The sequence below is a fragment of the Schistocerca piceifrons genome, chromosome 2 (assembly GCF_021461385.2).
Source record: "Schistocerca piceifrons isolate TAMUIC-IGC-003096 chromosome 2, iqSchPice1.1, whole genome shotgun sequence".
NCBI classification, from domain to species: Eukaryota; Metazoa; Arthropoda; class Insecta; order Orthoptera; family Acrididae; genus Schistocerca; species Schistocerca piceifrons.
Genome location: NC_060139.1, coordinates 611,110,034 through 611,128,718, shown reverse-complemented (window position 1 = coordinate 611,128,718; position 18,685 = coordinate 611,110,034). Strand labels below are relative to the sequence as shown.

Sequence of the window (18,685 nt, the reverse complement as noted above, 5' to 3'; positions counted from 1 at the left end):
TTCTTTAGGAGTTGTACCTCGCTTAAGTTATTTGGACCATAGGAAACAAAATGGTGGCCATTTGAAAAAAATAGGGTTTTTTTCATCGATTTTTCGAATTCGTCGCCCAAGTAAAAATATTTATATTTGATGGATCAGAATAAAAGTGGTACAACTCCTAGACAATTTAGTTAGCTTCTTCAGAAACAAAGAATCATGCCAAACGGTTCAGTGCCGGCCACGGTGGCCAAGCGGTTCTAGGCGCTTCAGTTCGGAACCGCGCGACTGCTACGGTCGCAGGTTCAAATCCTGCCTCGGACATGGTTGTGTGTGATGTGCTTAGGTTAGTTAGGTTTAAGTAGTTCTAAGTTCCAGGGGACTGATGACCTTTGCAGTTAAGTCCCATAGTGCTCAGAGCCATTTGAACCAATCTGTTCAGTAAATTTGAAGCTTCCATACCGGGCGATAAAAAAAAGTCCTTTTGGGAAAAAAGCGTTTGAAGTTTTGATTACCTATTACCTATTACCTGAATTTGACAGTTTGACAGAGCACTGAAAGACATGAGTCGAAACAAGGCCCCCGGAGTAGACAACTTTCCATTAGAACTACTGACAGCCTTGTGAGGGCCATCCCTGACAAAACTCTACCGTCTGGTGAGTAAGATGTATGAGACAGGCGAAATACCCTCAGACTTCAAGAAGAATATAATAATTCCAATCCCAAAGAAAGTAGGTGTTGACAGATGTGAAAATTACCGTACTATCAGTTTAATAAGTCACACCTGCAAAATACTGAAGCGAATTCTTTACAGACGAATGGAAAAACTGGTAGAAGCCGACCTCGGGGAAGATCAGTTTGGATTCCGTAGAAATGTTGGAACGCGTGAGCCAATACAGACCCTACGACTTATCTTAAAAGAAAGATTAAGGAAAGGCAAACCTACGTTTCTAGCATTTGTAGACTTAGATAAAGCTTTTGACAATGTTGATTGGAATACTCTCTTTCACATTCTGAAGGTTGCAGGGGTAAAATACAGGGAGCGAAAGCTATTTACAATTTGTACAGAAACCAGATGGCAGTTCTAAGAGTCGAGGGGCACGAAACGGAAGCAGTGGTTGGGAAGGGAGTGAGATAGTGTTGTAGCCTATCGCTGATGCTATTCAATCTGTATATTGAGCAAGCATTAAGGGGAACAAAAGAAAAGTTCAGAGTAGGAATTAAAATCCATGGAGAAGAAATAAAAAATTTGAGGTTCACCAATGACATTGTAATTCTGTCAGAGACAGCAACGGACTTGGAAGAGCAGCTGAACGGAATGGACAGTGTCTTGAAAGAAGGGTATAAGATGAACACCAACAAAAGCAAAAGGAGAATAATGGGATGTAGTCGAATTAAGTCGGGTGATGCTGAGGGATTTAGATTCGGAAATGAGACACTTAAAGAAGTAAAGGAGTTTTGCTATTTGGGGAGCAAAATAACTGATGATGGTCGAAGCAGAGAGGATATAAAATGTAGAATGGCAATGGCAAGGAAAGCGTTTCTGAAGTAGAAAAATTTGTTAACAATGAGTATAGATTTAAGTGTCAGGAAGTCGTTTCTGAAAGTATTTGTATGGAGTGTAGCCATGTATGAAAGTGAAACGTGGACGATAAATAGTTTAGACAAGAAGAGAATAGAAGCTTCCGAAATGCGGTGCTACAGAAAAGATTAGGTGGGTAGATCACATAACTAATGAGGAGGTATTGAATAGAATTGGGGAGAAGAGGAGCTTGTGGCACAACTTGACTAGAAGAAGGGATCGGTTGGTAGGACATGTTCTGAGACATCGAGGGATCACCAACTTAGTACTGGAGGGCGGCGTGGAGGGTAAAAATCGTAGAGGAAGACCAAGAGATGAATACACTAAGCAGATTCAGAAGGATGTAGGCTGCAGTAGGTACTGGGAGATGAAGAAGCTTGCACGGGATAGAGTAGCATGGAGAGCTGCATCAAACCAGTCTCAGGACTGAGACCACAACAACAACAGCATAATTGTAATATTATGCAACTTACGTTCAATCTGCTATTTCGGGTCTATAAACTAGTCCTTCTTCGTAGAGGGCGTTCTGCTCGATCTGGGCAATCCTGTGCTGCTCCAGAGCCGCTCCCTACGGCCGGTGACAAGCAGTTTTTGGCCGCTTGAATCTAGTTGTCGCCCGAATGCTTGGCGAACTGCGTCGAATAGAGTGCCAGGGCGACGTCCGTCGTTGTCATGGTCTTAAGAATTGCTGAATACGTTTCGTTGAAGCTGCTCACTGCCAGGAAAGTCGCAATCTCCACAGTCTACGCACTAGAATGCAAATGCTTGGGGGCTAACTTCCAAACACACGCGTTCAAACTTTCATTTGAATTTTGGGTGTTTTCTCCCAAGCACCGGTACAATAACTCGTCCTCCGAAAGAAAAAAAAAACTGTTGCGTGAAAAAGGCCGATTTCAGATAGGTGCATTTTTTGTTCAACCTCGAATAACAAATATTTCCGTTCCGTATTCGGAAAAACCGTTTCAGGGGTGGAGTCTAAACACTTTCATGGATCCAAAAATGCAATTTAAAAAAATCGATTTTTTGAACCAAAAGATAGTAAACCTCTCCTTAAGGACGATGGCCGGTCTGCTGGCCAGCCTTTATGAGATTTAAAGCAATTTCCAACATTTCACTTGGTTACTACCAGGCTGGTACCCAATTTCCGCCTCAGTTACACAATTCGCAAACATTTGCAAACCTTTCGCTCACTTTCAACTATACGCACACATTTGGGCTACACATGTATTCCACCCCAGGGCTAACAGGGTGGCGACAGGAAGGGCATCCGGCCACCCCTTACACTAATCATACATAATTCGTTAACAACCATGCCGACCCTGCATCAATGCGGGACAAAGGCACAAGAAAAGGAAGAAGCAGATAATGGCTAATCAACCAAAACGGATACAAGTATTAAACAATTTATTTGAGCGCTGATTGAAATAAAGATTATAATTAAAAATAAAATGCTCACTGATGTTTTTCGCTATGAGGGGCATTCTGCAAGTAATTCAACACATTTTCTTTTGCGAAAGCATGTCGCTTTTATTAAGGATTCTAACACATCATGCTATTCCCCACTCTTTTGGCTACAAAATCCTATTTTTCAACATAATCTCTGTCCAATGCACGGCTTTACGGCACGTAGCCGGGAGGGCACGTATGCCTGCACAGTATCACTCCACTGATAGACGTCGGAGCCAACGTCTTGCTGCCTCAGTAACCTCCCCATCATCCACGTACTGTTTCCCGTGGAGAGCATCGGTCATTAGGCCAAACACATTGGTCCTTATGGACTTCTGTTAGGCGGCGAAGACCCAACGAACACGCACCTTTGAGTACCCCAACTGGTGGACGGATGTGTCAGCACTACCAACAGAGATGTCCTGTTGAACAGCGAGGTGTTTGTGATCCGTTGATCACCTCGAATGAGAATGTCCGCTCTTTCCAGTATTGCAGGAGCTACAGCTGTGTGTGGCTGGCCGGTACGCGGGTGACCGGACAGGTCTGCGCGAACTTGTTACGATGATGACAGATGCCTCGCCCAAAGACTCACCGTCCTTTTGTACAATTACAGGCCTCCGTAGACATCAATATCTGCGATGCTCTTGTTTTCCGCCAAAATAAACTCAATGACAGATCTGCTTGAACCCACCTCCACTACAGACGCCATTTTGAGGGTTACATATAGCGCCACTACGTATCAGACCTTTGTTAAACTGTAGGAGATGAAGAGGGAATATTCTACGATGTCCCACAACAAATTCCGCAGTTTTCAACAAAAACTGGCCGAGAAAAAACTGTTGGATTACTAATAGAACGCCCCTACTAGCTACTTTGTAAATACGCAGGTTACTTATAGTGCATACACAGCACACTGCGATGGTTACACGTTTAAATTCGTAGTGGTGGGGATACACAGAGTGCGAAATTTAGCACACTCATCCGTCAACTTTGGGAGCAACGATGTCTGTAAGCCAAACGACCTCGATTGGACCTAAACTTGGATGAAAATAAGGTTATGCCAAATGGTTCAAATGACTCTGAGCACTATGGGACTTAACATCTGAGGTTATCAGTCCCTTGAACTTAGAACTACTTAAACCTAACTAACCCAAGGACATCCATGCCCGAGGCAGGATTCGAACTTGCGACCGTAGTGATTACGCGGTTCCAGACTGAAGCGCCTAGAACCGCTCGGCCACACTGGCCGGCAAGGTTATGCCATTCCATGTTGCTTCAACTCTGTGCCAGAGTACATGAATCTTAATGGAAGATGACCAGTGGCGTGGCAGTCTCTCAGCGCCTTTTTGCAGGGTATTACGGCATTCTCTCAGTTTTAACTAACTTGGAATCCGTTGGATCATGGGAGATAGTTTTTAATGGGTGAGAGATCCGAAAAACGTGGTAGTCATGGCAACAGTCGAGCACCTCTTCTGTCGCGGTAGATCAGGACGGCATAGAGAAACATCTTGTCTTGCTTAATCTTACTGAAAGATAACGCCACGGAAACGTCGAATACACGTCTTTAAAAAGTCAGAAATAAAGTGATTGTGTCTAGAATACTGGTTATGCATACCAGAGGTGATCCCGCTATGTATCCAATGTCATGCCACAAAATCGCGTCAAGTGATAGATCAGTGACAACGACAAATGCAGTCTGGCAGCGTCGTTCCCCTTGGAGCCTCCACATACGGATACGTCCATTGTGATGCAAGCAGAAGCAGGACTCATCTCAAAAGACGATGCGGTATCTCTCTTATATCCACTGGTGTTGTAGGTGCCTTTCTCTGCTGCTGCGTCAAGAGAAGCGACAACAGTGGTCGCAGTTCTACAATCTACTGTGCTCCAGACATCGTCGCACTATCCCTGTGGAAACCGTCTTGTCCCAAATGAGCCCATTTTCTAATTCAAAGAGAATGATGTGACAATACGATCTTCTATGGCGGGGCGAAAAGTACGAGTAGTACACTTCCTGCCAGTTTGACATTTGTTGCACGTCGCCTTTTTGGTCTTGCAGTTTTAGTAGCCAGCGGTGTAATTTGGCATACCTCGGCACAGACTATCACTGGCACCGCAGTCAGTGTGTGTACAATCATGGATGATTAAGTGACTGTAGTTGAGGATAGCAAAACATGGTCGTAATTGCTGAACACCGTTCTCGGATGTTCTTTAACAAAGGAGGATCCAATAGTACTGCTCCAGACTTATTCCATCACCACTGAAAAGATGAACGATATGGATATTAGTGTCAACGGCTTTTAGAAGCAGCTGCAACTGTTAAAAATTAACAAGGTCTGCAGGCCATATGGAACCTCTATCAGATTACCCACGTAATTAGCCGCTAGTCGTCCTTATTGGAACCGTAATACCCTGCAAATAGGCGCTAATTCAGTTTTCAGTTCTTAGGGTTACAGGAAAGGGGTGGGGGGGAAGGGGAGGGGGGCAGACGGGTCACCGTTTGCTACTGTCACCCCCTTCCCACCCAAACAGATCTTCCATTATCCTCACTTTTAACGTGCTCCGATCCCTAGATTTTTATAATATAACCCCCCCCCATGAACCATGGACCTTGCCGTTGGTGGGGAGGCTTGCGTGCCTCAGCGATACAGATAGACGTACCGTAGGTGCAACCACAACGGAGGGGTATCTGTTGAGAGGTCAGACAAACGTGTGGTTCCTGAAGAGGGGCAGCAGCCTTTTCAGTAGTTGCAAGGGCAACAGTCTGGATGATTGACTGATCTGGCCTTGTAACAATAACCAAAACGGCCTGTGCTGGTACTGCGAACGGCTGAAAGCAAGGGGAAACTACACCCGTAATTTTTCCCGAGGGCATGCAGCTTTACCGTATGATTACATGATGATGGCGTCCTCTTGGGTAAAATATTCCGGAGGTAAAATAGTCCCCCATTCGGATCTCCGGGCGGGGACTACTCAAGAGGATGTCGTTATCAGGAGAAAGAAAACTGGCGTTCTACGGATCGGAGCGTGGAATGTCAGATCCTTTAATCGGGCAGGTAGGTTAGAAAATTTAAAAAGGGAAATGGATAGGTTGAAGTTAGATATAGTGGGAATTAGTGAAGTTCGGTGGCAGGAGGAACAAGACTTCTGGTCAGGTGACTACAGGGTTATAAACACAAAATCAAATAGGGGTAATGCAGGAGTAGGTTTAATAATAAATAGGAAAATAGGAATGCGGGTAAGCTACTACAAACAGCATAGTGAACGCATTATTGTGGCCAAGATAGATACGAAGCCCACGCCTACTACAGTAGTACAAGTTTATATGCCAACTAGCTCTGCAGATGACGAAGAAACTGAAGAAATGTATGATGAAATAAAAGAAATTATTCAGATTGTGAAGGGAGACGAAAATTTAATAGTCATGGGTGACTGGAATTCGAGTGTAGGAAAAGGGAGAGAAGGAAACATAGTAGGTGAATATGGATTGGGGGACAGAAATGAAAGAGGAAGCCGCCTGGTCGAATTTTGCACAGAGCACAACATAATCATAACTAACACTTGGTTTAAGAATCATGAAAGAAGGTTGTATACATGGAAGAACCCTGGAGATACTAAAAGGTATCAGATAGATTATATAATGGTAAGACAGAGATTTAGGAACCAGGTTTTAAATTGTAAGACATTTCCAGGGGCAGATGTGGACTCTGACCACAATCTATTGGTTATGACCTGTAGATTAAAACTGAAGAAACTGCAAAAAGGTGGGAATTTAAGGAGATGGGACCTGGATAAACTAAAAGAACCAGAGGTTGTACAGAGATTCAGGGAGAGCATAAGGGAGCAATTGACAGGAATGGGGGAAATAAATACAGTAGAAGAAGAATGGGTAGCTTTGAGGGATGAAGTAGTGAAGGCAGCAGAGGATCAAGTAGGTAAAAAGACTAGGGCTAGTAGAAATCCTTGGGTAACAGAAGAAATATTGAATTTAATTGATGAAAGGAGAAAATATAAAAATGCAGTAAGTGAAACAGGCAAAAAGGAATACAAACGTCTCAAAAATGAGATCGACAGGAAGTGCAAAATGGCTAAGCAGGGATGGCTAGAGGACAAATGTAAGGATGTAGAGGCCTATCTCACTAGGGGTAAGATAGATACCGCCTACAGGAAAATTAAAGAGACCTTTGGAGATAAGAGAACGACTTGTATGAATATCAAGAGCTCAGATGGAAACCCAGTTCTAAGCAAAGAAGGGAAAGCAGAAAGGTGGAAGGAGTATATAGAGGGTCTATACAAGGGCGATGTACTTGAGGACAATATTATGGAAATGGAAGAGGATGTAGATGAAGATGAAATGGGAGATATGATACTGCGTGAAGAGTTTGACAGAGCACTGAAAGACCTGAGTCGTAACAAGGCCCCCGGAGTAGACAATATTCCATTGGAACTACTGACGGCCGTGGGAGAGCCAGTCCTTACAAAACTCTACCATCTGGTGAGCAAGATGTATGAAACAGGCGAAATACCCTCAGACTTCAAGAAGAATATAATAATTCCAATCCCAAAGAAAGCAGGTGTTGACAGATGTGAAAATTACCGAACTATCAGCTTAATAAGTCACAGCTGCAAAATACTAACACGAATTCTTTACAGACGAATGGAAAAACTAGTAGAAGCCAATCTCGGGGAAGATCAGTTTGGATTCCGTAGAAACACTGGAACACGTGAGGCAATACTGACGTTACGACTTATCTTAGAAGAAAGATTAAGGAAAGGCAAACCTACGTTTCTAGCATTTGTAGACTTAGAGAAAGCTTTTGACAATGTTGACTGGAATACTCTCTTTCAAATTCTAAAGGTGGCAGGGGTAAAATACAGGGAGCGAAAGGCTATTTACAATTTGTACAGAAACCAGATGGCAGTTATAAGAGTCGAGGGACATGAAAGGGAAGCAGTGGTTGGGAAGGGAGTAAGACAGGGTTGTAGCCTCTCCCCGATGTTCTTCAATCTGTATATTGAGCAAGCAGTAAAGGAAACAAAAGAAAAATTCGGAGTAGGTATTAAAATTCATGGAGAAGAAATAAAAACTTTGAGGTTCGCCGATGACATTGTAATTCTGTCAGAGACAGCAAAGGACTTGGAAGAGCAGTTGAATGGAATGGACAGTGTCTTCAAAGGAGGATATAAGATGAACATCAACAAAAGCAAAACAAGGATAATGGAATGTAGTCTAATCAAGTCGGGTGATGCTGAGGGAATTAGATTAGGAAATGAGGCACTTAAAGTAGTAAAGGAGTTTTGCAATTTGGGGAGCAAAATAACTGATGATGGTCGAAGTAGAGAGGATATAAAATGTAGGCTGGCAATGGCAAGGAAAGCGTTTCTGAAGAAGAGAAATTTGTTAACATCGAGTATAGATTTAAGTGTCAGGAAGTCATTTCTGAAAGTATTCGTATGGAGTGTAGCCATGTATGGAAGTGAAACATGGACGATAAATAGTTTGGACAAGAAGAGAATAGAAGCTTTCGAAATGTGGTGCTACAGAAGAATGCTGAAGATTAGATGGGTAGACCACATAACTAATGAGGAAGTATTGAATAGGATTGGGGAGAAGAGAAGTTTGTGGCACAACTTGACCAGAAGAAGGGATCGGTTGGTAGGACATGTTCTGAGGCATCAAGGGATCACCAATTTAGTATTGGAGGGCAGTGTGGAGGGTAAAAATCGTAGAGGGAGACCAAGAGATGAATACACTAAGCAGATTCAGAAGGATGTAGGTTGCAGTAGGTACAGGGAGATGAAAAAGCTTGCACAGGATAGAGTAGCATGGAGAGCTGCATCAAACCAGTCTCAGGACTGAAGACCACAACAACAACAACAACCACAAAAAAGTAAAATATTTTAAAAGAATAGCCGAATAATAAGTTATTCTCTGGTACCGAGCGCCGCGGGTTTCGAATCCGCCCCAGACGGCATGGACCTCGATTACCAGTAGAGGTCTCTCCAGCCGTCGGACATGTCCGAAAGACCAGACACAATATCCATATAAGTATATAGTTCTGGCAATACCGGCCATGACTGTCCTCTTCTGTGCGGATGGATACATGTTACCCGAATTCTTATGGGACTTGGTAAGGATGTCTTCCACGAGTAGTGAGTGTGTTGGGTAGGGACACTACGAATGTAGTGTGTGGACATATAAGGTGAGAATGTGGGTCTCGCGGGAGGCGTGCGCGAGATAGTCCTTGCAGTCGCACTGACCTCTGTCCCCTCAGTGGCTCAGATAGATTGAATAGATCTGCTACCCAGAACCCACGCCTACGTAATGAGAAGACACGTTTGGACGAGTTGGCCTGCTGTAGGCGGAGACAATTCAGGTCAGGAGCTCCTGTAAGATCTGGTCTTTAACTACAAGTCGAAAAAAAAACTTTTCCTTATTTATGTCTCATAATTTGTTCTTAAAGGAAAAAGTTATTTGATTTTGGCTTTGAGAAACTTTTTTTTTCGTTCCGAAAGATTGCTTCTTCGTCATCTAGACGAAGGAGACTAATTTTTGTTTACTGGACGGAGAAACCAGTATAATTGGTAAAATGGATAGAGCGTCTGCCATGTAAGCAGGAGATCCCGGGTTTGAATCCTGGTCGGGGCACACATTTTCATCTATCTCCGTTGATATATATCAACGCCCGTCAGCAGTTGAAGATATTAATATATAATTCTAATTTGGGCCTCTTGTAAGTTGAACACTGTTCTTACTTAAGTAACATAAATGGTACAGTGCGTAGTAGTATTATATTTTCTCCGATACCAGTCAGCAAAGGATAACATTTTGAAAATGTCGTTTCTGTATAAGGTAAATGTAGAAGAGGTAATTAGTGATTCTGAAGTAGCGAGTACAGTTATTTTCTGCATTATTTAAATGCTGACCGGGTATTCAGCCTGGTTGAGTTTTTAGTTCTGCATTGATTTTTGGCAGTTAGACTTACTTCCTCTACCGTATCCACTGACAATTTCGCAAATCGTACATCGGTGAGACAGTGGAGGTGCCACAGGCACAAACGTGACACACAAATCTAGCAGAGTGCCGCTGCGGATCACTGCTTGGAATCTGGCCACACCACGGAGTGAAAAAATAAAAAAATAAAAAAAGTACTCCTCTGTCATCAGGTACCGTAGACTTGAAGTAGTATAAACCAGAATTGGCAGGAATTTGGCAAAGATAGAGGGTGTCGTCTTAACAAGGCACTAGGTATGATGTGGGCGCAGAATGAAGCGGGATGTGACCTCACTGACAGGCACAACAGCAGGCAACAATCTCCATCACGGCAGCTGGCACCTGGGTTTGGACCATCGATGAGGGGTAAAAAGACGTCTCACTACATTCTTCAACAGTCACTTGAATATGGCAACAAGTCACGCTAACGTGTAATACCAACGGCTCCGTCTGCCAGAACGAGGTGACAATCCAAAGGGCCGGTCAAGCGCATCATGACCTCCTCCAAACAAGTTATCAAAATCATTTAAACTTATAATTATGGGCAATAAAGTAGCATGAAGACTAAGTGTTTCGAAAAGGATGAGAACTTCTACATTTTAGTTACTTTCCTGAGGGTCTTCCCACGTAAATGGGCTTGCGGCCTCACTAGCTGGCTCATTTACATGTTGACCGTACTTCCTCCCCATACTCAATGCTAACAGCAATACCGACGCGTTCGTGAATAGAAGGAAACTTAGTGTAGCAAAAACTAAAGACATTTTAGTGAAGAAAAGAATCGGAAACAACCTAAGCAAACAGCTTTCCCTCATTTACTTGTTGACAAAGTCATAGTCATAGTCATGTTTGAAATACTAATACACTCCTGGAAATGGAAAAAAGAACACATTGACACCGGTGTGTCAGACCCACCATACTTGCTCCGGACACTGCGAGAGGGCTGTACAAGCAATGATCACACGCACGGCACAGCGGACACACCAGGAACCGCGGTGTTGGCCGTCGAATGGCGCTAGCTGCGCAGCATTTGTGCACCGCCGCCGTCAGTGTCAGCCAGTTTGCCGTGGCATACGGAGCTCCATCGCAGTCTTTAACACTGGTACCATGCCGCGACAGCGTGGACGTGAACCGTATGTGCAGTTGACGGACTTTGAGCGAGGGCGTATAGTGGGCATGCGGGAGGCCGGGTGGACGTACCGCCGAATTGCTCAACACGTGGGGCGTGAGATCTCCACAGTACATCGATGTTGTCGCCAGTGGTCGGCGGAAGGTGCACGTGCCCGTCGACATGGGACCGGACCGCAGCGACGCACGGATGCACGCCAAGACCGTAGGATCCTACGCAGTGCCGTAGGGGACCGCACCGCCACTTCCCAGCAAATTAGGGACACTGTTGCTCCTGGGGTATCGGCGAGGACCATTCGCAACCGTCTCCATGAAGCTGGGCTACGGTCCCGCACACCGTTAGGCCGTCTTCCGCTCACGCCCCAACATCGTGCAGCCCGCCTCCAGTGGTGTCGCGACAGGCGTGAATGGAGGTACGAATGGAGACGTGTCGTCTTCAGCGATGAGAATCGCTTCTGCCTTGGTGCCAATGATGGTCGTATGCGTGTTTGGCGCCGTGCAGGTGAGCGCCACAATCAGGACTGCATACGACCGAGGCACACAGGGCCAACACCCGGCATCATGGTGTGGGGAGCGATCTCCTACACTGGCCGTACACCACTGGTGATCGTCGAGGGGACACTGAATAGTGCACGGTACATCCAAACCGTCATCGAACCCATCGTTCTACCATTCCTAGACCGGCAAGGGAACTTGCTGTTCCAACAGGACAATGCACGTCCGCATGTATCCCGTGCCACCCAACGTGCTCTAGAAGGTGTAAGTCAACTACCCTGGCCAGCAAGATCTCCGGATCTCTCCCCCATTGAGCGTGTTTGGGACTGGATGAAGTGTCGTCTCACGCGGTCTGCACGTCCAGCACGAACGCTGGTCCAACTGAAGCGCCAGGTGGAAATGGCATGGCAAGCCGTTCCACAGGACTACATCCAGCATCTCTACGATCGTCTCCATGGGAGAATAGCAGCCTGCATTGCTGCGAAAGGTGGATATACACTGTACTAGTGCCGACATTGTGCATGCTCTGTGCCTGTGTCTATGTGCCTGTGGTTCTGTCAGTGTGATCATGTGATGTATCTGACCCGAGGAATGTGTCAATAAAGTTTCCCCTTCCTGGGACAATGAATTCACGGTGTTCTTATTTCCATTTCCAGGAGTGTAACTCTTGGGTTTTAGAGAGGGTAAATTATGACGTTGGCAAAGTTATGAAATTAGGTTAATATCAGACACCTTAAATCAACTGCACGGCTCATGTGTTGGACGACTACTTTTCAAGTTATAATTACTCTGAAAAGCAATTTCTCCGAGTTACTGCGGGGTAGCCGCGCCGTCCAAGGCGCCTTGCCACGGTTCGCGCGGCTCCCCCCGTTGGAGGTTCGAGTCTTCCCTCGGGCATGGGTGTGTGTGCTGTCCTTATCATAAGTTAGTTTAAGTTAGATTAAGCAGTGTAAAGGCCTAGGGACCGATGACCTCAGCAGTTTGGTCCCATAGGAACTTACCACAAATATCCAATTTCTTCGAGTTATGCTATAGCCAGGTAGTAAGTTCTCATGTAAACAAATTATTAATTTTTTACTACTACGTTACAATATTTTACATGTACAGGGTGAGTTTTTCCACATTGTACAAGCTCTAGGGATTGATCGATGAGAAGAGACGGAACAAAAGGGTCTAATGAACTTAGGTCCGGAAATGCATGGTTATTCAATCATGCTTTGTTACAGAGACTGCGGTCTAATACGCGCTGTACGATGAAGCCGCAGCTACAATATTGGTTTCCTTCTAGAGGGCGGTACTGTTCCTCGTAAGTCATACCCTAGCGCTCTCTCCTGCCATAATGATTGGTAATGTTGTATCAGACTCACTTCTCTTGCTGATTCAGCTTGTAGTGGATGTGATACAGCGATGTACTCAATGGTTCCGTATTCGAATCGCGAGCTTGCCGACATGGTGTTTACTTACGGAAAGGCCAGTGGCAACGGGTGGTGGGCAGCAAGGGTTGTATCATAAGACCTATCCCCGCCGATAACAACCACAGCTTTCAATGTTTGCAACAGTGTTTCGCCGTTTGTCTGAGACTGGGCCATTTCAGGAAGCAGGAAATCATGAAGGACGTACCCGAAATGACTGGATACCAGACTTTGAGGAAAATGTTATTAACACTGCGGAAGGCGACCGCCATGTCAGTACCAGGCAGTTGGCCCGCCAGTACAGGGTAAGCCAGACGATTATGTGGAACATTCTCCGTGACATTTGCTTCTACCCTTATCACTTACAGCGTGTGCAGAGCTTACTAGCGAAAGACTTTCCACATCGGGAGCAGTTTTGTCACTGGTTTCTTCACCAGGCGACCACGATTCCGGGATTTGTATCATCCATCCTATTCACAGATGAGGCCACTTTTACGCGGAGTGGTATCTTCAACTTTCATAGCAGTCATCTGTGAGATAGTATGCAGAACCACCATGGTACGGCAACAGCGAATCATCAGCATCGGTGCAGCCGGAAAGTGTGGTCCGGTATAATCAGCGACCGTGCTTTGGGACCAGTCTTTCTTCCACATCACTAACAGGCCGGGACTATCGTTTCTTGTGGATGACTTTACCTCCCCTGCTGGAAGAAGTGCCATTGACGATTCGAAGGGTTATGTGGCTGCAATATGATGGTGCTCCAGCCCACTTCGCCGTTAACGTCCGGGCGCTTCTCACTCGTGTCTTCCCTGGTCGATGGATCTGATAAGCATTGTCTGCTCGTTCACCAGATCTCAACCCGTGCGATTTCTGGTTATCGGGCCACCTCAAAAGTATGGTTTATGTAGAGCCCATTCCAGAAGTGGAGACACTGGGGCAGCGCGTTCATGCCGCCTTTAACACTGTTCGTATGCAGCTTGGCCAATGTGAACGTGTGAGACAGAACATGCTACGGCGCGTACATGCATGCGTTGAGGCACATGGAAATCATTTTCAGCACATACTGTAACTGTGGCTATATGGTACAGCGCGTATTAGACCGTAGTCTCTGTAACAATATGTGACTGAACAAATGGTCTCTAGCATGGAAACCGTTTATTTTCCGACATAAGTTCATTAGACCGTTTTTGTTTCGTGTCTTTTCATCGATCAATCCCCAGAGTTTGTACACGGTGGAAAAAAGCATCCTGTTTATTGTTATTAGTAACATATAACAAAACCGTAGACATCCGTGGCATATTAAAAGTGAGTAATGACAAGTTATATTTGTTCTCGGAATGTAGGATTTGGAGAGAAATGGTCAAATTTTTGTGAATTCCTTAGGGACCAAACTGCTGAGGTCATCGATCCCTAGACTTACACGATACTTAAACTAATTTATGCTGAGAGCAACACACACACACCCATGGTCGAGGGGGACTCGAACCTCCGGCGGGAGGGGCCGCGCAATCCGTGATATGGCGCCTCAAACTGCGCGCGGCGCTGTGGGGAGAGAGGAGGTCACTGTGGACATTGATATCTACCGTGAAAGTAGCCTACACACAGAAAAAAAGCTCTGGAGTGGGCGTAGGCATCATTATCATCCGGGGTCTCTCAAAAGAGACACAACGATGAACCATATTTTGAAAGTCATCTTAACTAACAACTGTGAACCTCCCCCCCCCCCCCCCCCCCTTACCTCCCGAATCGAACACTAGCTCCGCACCTGGGCGAAATACCGAGAAGAACTTACATGAGAAATTCGTGGAGGTAATTTCCGTTCGTGTATTTTCTGTACACATTGTGTTTCGTTGTACTTAAAAGAAGTAACCTCACACAAGTCAATGTGTAATTTCCAATTCCTCTTGTATACAAGACTGTCGATTTACACTGCACCAATTAGAGGATGTAATAAATTTAATTCACAATATAAAGATTAAGGAACTTTCATGTATGCTTACCCATGACAATTTCTAGCGTTCGTATGACGTGTACGTCTGGAATTCTCCTTATCTGTTCGCTTGTCTCTTCATATTTCTCAAATTCTTCCTTTATCTCCTGTATAATTGGATCCTTTTCCACAAATTTTATGACTTTCTCCTCTCGGTCATTATCCCACAAGTAAGCATACGTCAAATAATGCTGAAAACAAGAAAAACATACAACGAGCATGAAAAACACTACCACGAGCAATATGGTTTTATCATAGGTATTTCCAGAGGCACAACAATATTTATTTGCCGAAATAACGTGAATTTGTTGAATGATTCGTATTTTTCTATGTCTATTCCAAGAGGTAGAGCAAAATGTTGAGAATCGTTACATTGCAGATCCTCGATTCAGACGGGTTGGGACTGAGAGGTTCCCAATTGGAGATAAATGGGAGGAAATAATCACGAAAAGTTACAGTTCATTTGCCTTAGAACAAAGATAAACCTCCCAAAAACCGGACGCAGGGTTTGGAATGCTTTCGTATGTGAGAGTGTGTCTTGGTGTACGTTAGTGTGGGTGGGGGAGGGGAAGAGGAGGGGAGGGGGAGAGAAAGAGAAAAAGAGAGATAGAAAGACAGCTGTATTCATGGATATGTATATGTGCCAATAATATGAGATATTAGTGATTATAATTTTTGAGAAGTTCTGGCGACTGCGATTGTATATTACTACTAATAGAAGTGGCGCTGTAAATAAGGCGGCCCTCAGTGTACAGGAAATGAACGAAATAATATGAAAAACTTGCTATAAACACCTCATTTCCGGAACTTCTTTTTTGACTCATCTGTAGCTTCCTAACGCTGTCTTTTGCTTTGTACTATATTGTACACCGGTACGTCTGTGCTCATTGTGGTCTTACATTGATTGCCATATTTCCGGACCTTTCACATATCAAACGAGGGCTATTTCTAACAAGGGAAATTGCCCATCGCGCCCCTCTCACATTTAGTGGTAAGAGGGCGCAGTGGACAGCCTATCAAAAACGGAAGACATATCAAACATGAAAACAGGAAGAAGGTGTACGTGTACTGAACTGTGAAAAACAAGCAAAACAGGATCAGTGAACAGTCCATGGAGAAGTGCAATATTGAGGAGGCGGAAACAGTCGAGGCACCGTGGTTAAGAGGTCACGATGTTAGACTATACAGCGGACGAACAGTGTTTAGCGCTCTCCCATGCAAATTTCATTTTTTTCCTCTGCTGTTCCTCAACCAGAAAACACGTCTGGTGTGTCATACACTGCATTAATAATAGTACGTGTGTCATATGATAGGAATCTCTTATTGACGCACCTAATTTGTACGCTTCGCAAGTGAGTGAGACGTGCCTACTTGCTCGATTTAGGTGTTCGTATTAATGTAAATGTGATCACTCCCAACAAAATGATGAAAACATAGTAATTTGTCACATATGCTGCAACAAATCAACGCAACGGTTTCACAATCACACAGTTTCTATGTGCTCTATCAAAACATATGTTTTTAACGTTTTTGAATTTGCATTCCGTTTTAGAAGTTTTGACTCTTGAATTCCTGTTTGTAACCTAGTTCACACACATTTATTTGTTGTTTTCATTTATGCGAGACGTCTATGTGGTATCTCGCCTGTTCTCATTATTCAATCCCACATGACGCATATTCTGTAACCAATATATAGTATGACAGCTGCGAATACTACAGAAAGAGAACAAACATTTCAATGACCGGACGAACAGTTTATAACGTTGTGATAAACAAAATAAAATAGTGGCACGAGGGAGTTTTGTACACGGTTCGGCAGCTTGACAGTCCAACACGGTGACCATTTTTTTTATCTCATTTTGTTCGTTAATGTTCGTTGCGTTTGTTCGGGGCGGACGTCCCATGACGCCCATTGGAGGTCGTCGTTAATCCATTCACTCAGTTTTTTTTTATTACAAAGGGCTGCTAATCCTCCGACCGAACAGGCTCTCCGACCGAACACGCTGAGCTACCGTGCCGGCAGCCGCTTAACCACGACGCAATTGTTTCTGGCTTTCACAGTCCAGTACATCTTCTTCCTGTTTTCATGCTTGATCTATGTTCAGTTTTTGACGGGGTATCCATTGGGTCAGCTTATCAATATGCCTGAGGGGGGTACGATGGGAAGTTTTCCTTACTAGTGCCCATATCTTTGGTCCATTTGGTGAAAACAGTCTCAATTATTACTAGAAGAAATAAAGAAATTGGGCACGCTCTGGTTGCTGGATTTATATCAGAAATTTAATCCACAGCCACGGAGATTAAACACCATTCTCATGATTAAAATAAGTCTCACTTCTACAAGTAGTGTCTAGAGTTATTGTATCATCTGTTCTAGAGGTTACAAAATTCAAAGAAAATCTAAATATATAAGTGGGAGTGGAAAGGTGGCTAGTAATGACTACGACAATAATTGAGGTTTTAACAGTATAGCACAGGAGGGAGACTGTGTAGCGTTTGAAAAGAATGAAGGTGAACATTATTCTTTCCTGCGTCTTTCAAGCAAAAGGCCTACCTATGAAGGCACAGCGATCTGCAGTAGGTAACTGTTTATTTCTCTCAGTAAGTCAGTTGCAGATCGGAAATTTTGATACTATTTCTACATCGAGTATTGTTGTCTGTTTGAAACAGGCTTTTATTATATTCGTTCTATAATGAATTCCGTTATAATTAACTACCAGCACAGGATATATGGGACTTGAATTTCAGTTTGACCATTGGGTAATTGGATGATTTCAGAAACCCAAAATCTGATGTAAGATACACGACTCATAACCTACATCTATGAGTTTGTTGACTTCCGGTTTGAGCATTGTAACAACATTCCTCAGTGTCGACATCGTGCGGTCCACATCGTTGTCGGCGATGACGCTGCGGAAGTAGTTCTTGCCATATGATGCTATTGCAGCGAAGTCGGCACCCTCTGTAAATAATGAGACAAGTATCACCTGTTAATTTCAATTCCACAACAAGAAACAAAAAGACACATTTATGAGAAATATATCCTGTCAATGCGCTTCAGGAGAGCTGGGTGAACAGGGTTTTCAATCCCGATAGTCCTGAAATCAAATTCAGAGCTGCAACTACTGTACACTTCGCCCAGTAAGTGGTACAATGGTAAATGTTTAGAGTACGTTAAATACGTACAAAGAATCCACATATACTGAAGAATTTACAAACGAACATTACGACGACAGTTACAATCAGCGTACAGTTACTCCATAAAGATCGCGAAAGGAATGTGTGTGTTACTGAGTAGGGCTGTCATTTCGTTGTATTGGTGGCGAGTGTTTTTGTACTTAGTATGAGACTGAGTGTTCATTCGCGGAGCCTTTCATTGTTGCGGGCGACTGGCTATAAATGTTACAGCTTTTAGTATCGAAGATTAAGCTTGTTGTAAAGCCAAATGGATTTAATTTTGGACTGCTGAAATTTTGGTCAGGAGAGAACTAAAAGTTCCTTCACTGCCTTCAAAACACAGAAAATCAGCCAAGTTCTTGGGTTGTAGGAAAGGTGTCATCGATAAAAACCACGTCACACTGCAGCTTTCCCGCATCATCAGTTCCGAGCAGGAGGTTTAATTTTCTAAAGTATATGATTCACATTCTAATGACCTAGTTACATATGGT

At 44.1% G+C, this 18,685-nt stretch overlaps 1 protein-coding gene across 1 annotated transcript in view; it reads right to left on the bottom strand.

Moving 5' to 3' along the window:
* LOC124775662 (dynein axonemal heavy chain 8-like) overlaps nucleotides 1-18,685 on the bottom strand; it is a 605,208-nt gene that overhangs the window by 368,266 nt on the left and 218,257 nt on the right. The window contains exons 17-18 of the mRNA XM_047250489.1: nucleotides 17,837-17,979; nucleotides 15,028-15,208 (exon numbers count right to left, since the gene is read on the bottom strand). Of these exons, the coding sequence (XP_047106445.1) occupies nucleotides 15,028-15,208; nucleotides 17,837-17,979 (324 nt within the window). The remainder of the gene's footprint in view (nucleotides 1-15,027; nucleotides 15,209-17,836; nucleotides 17,980-18,685) is intronic.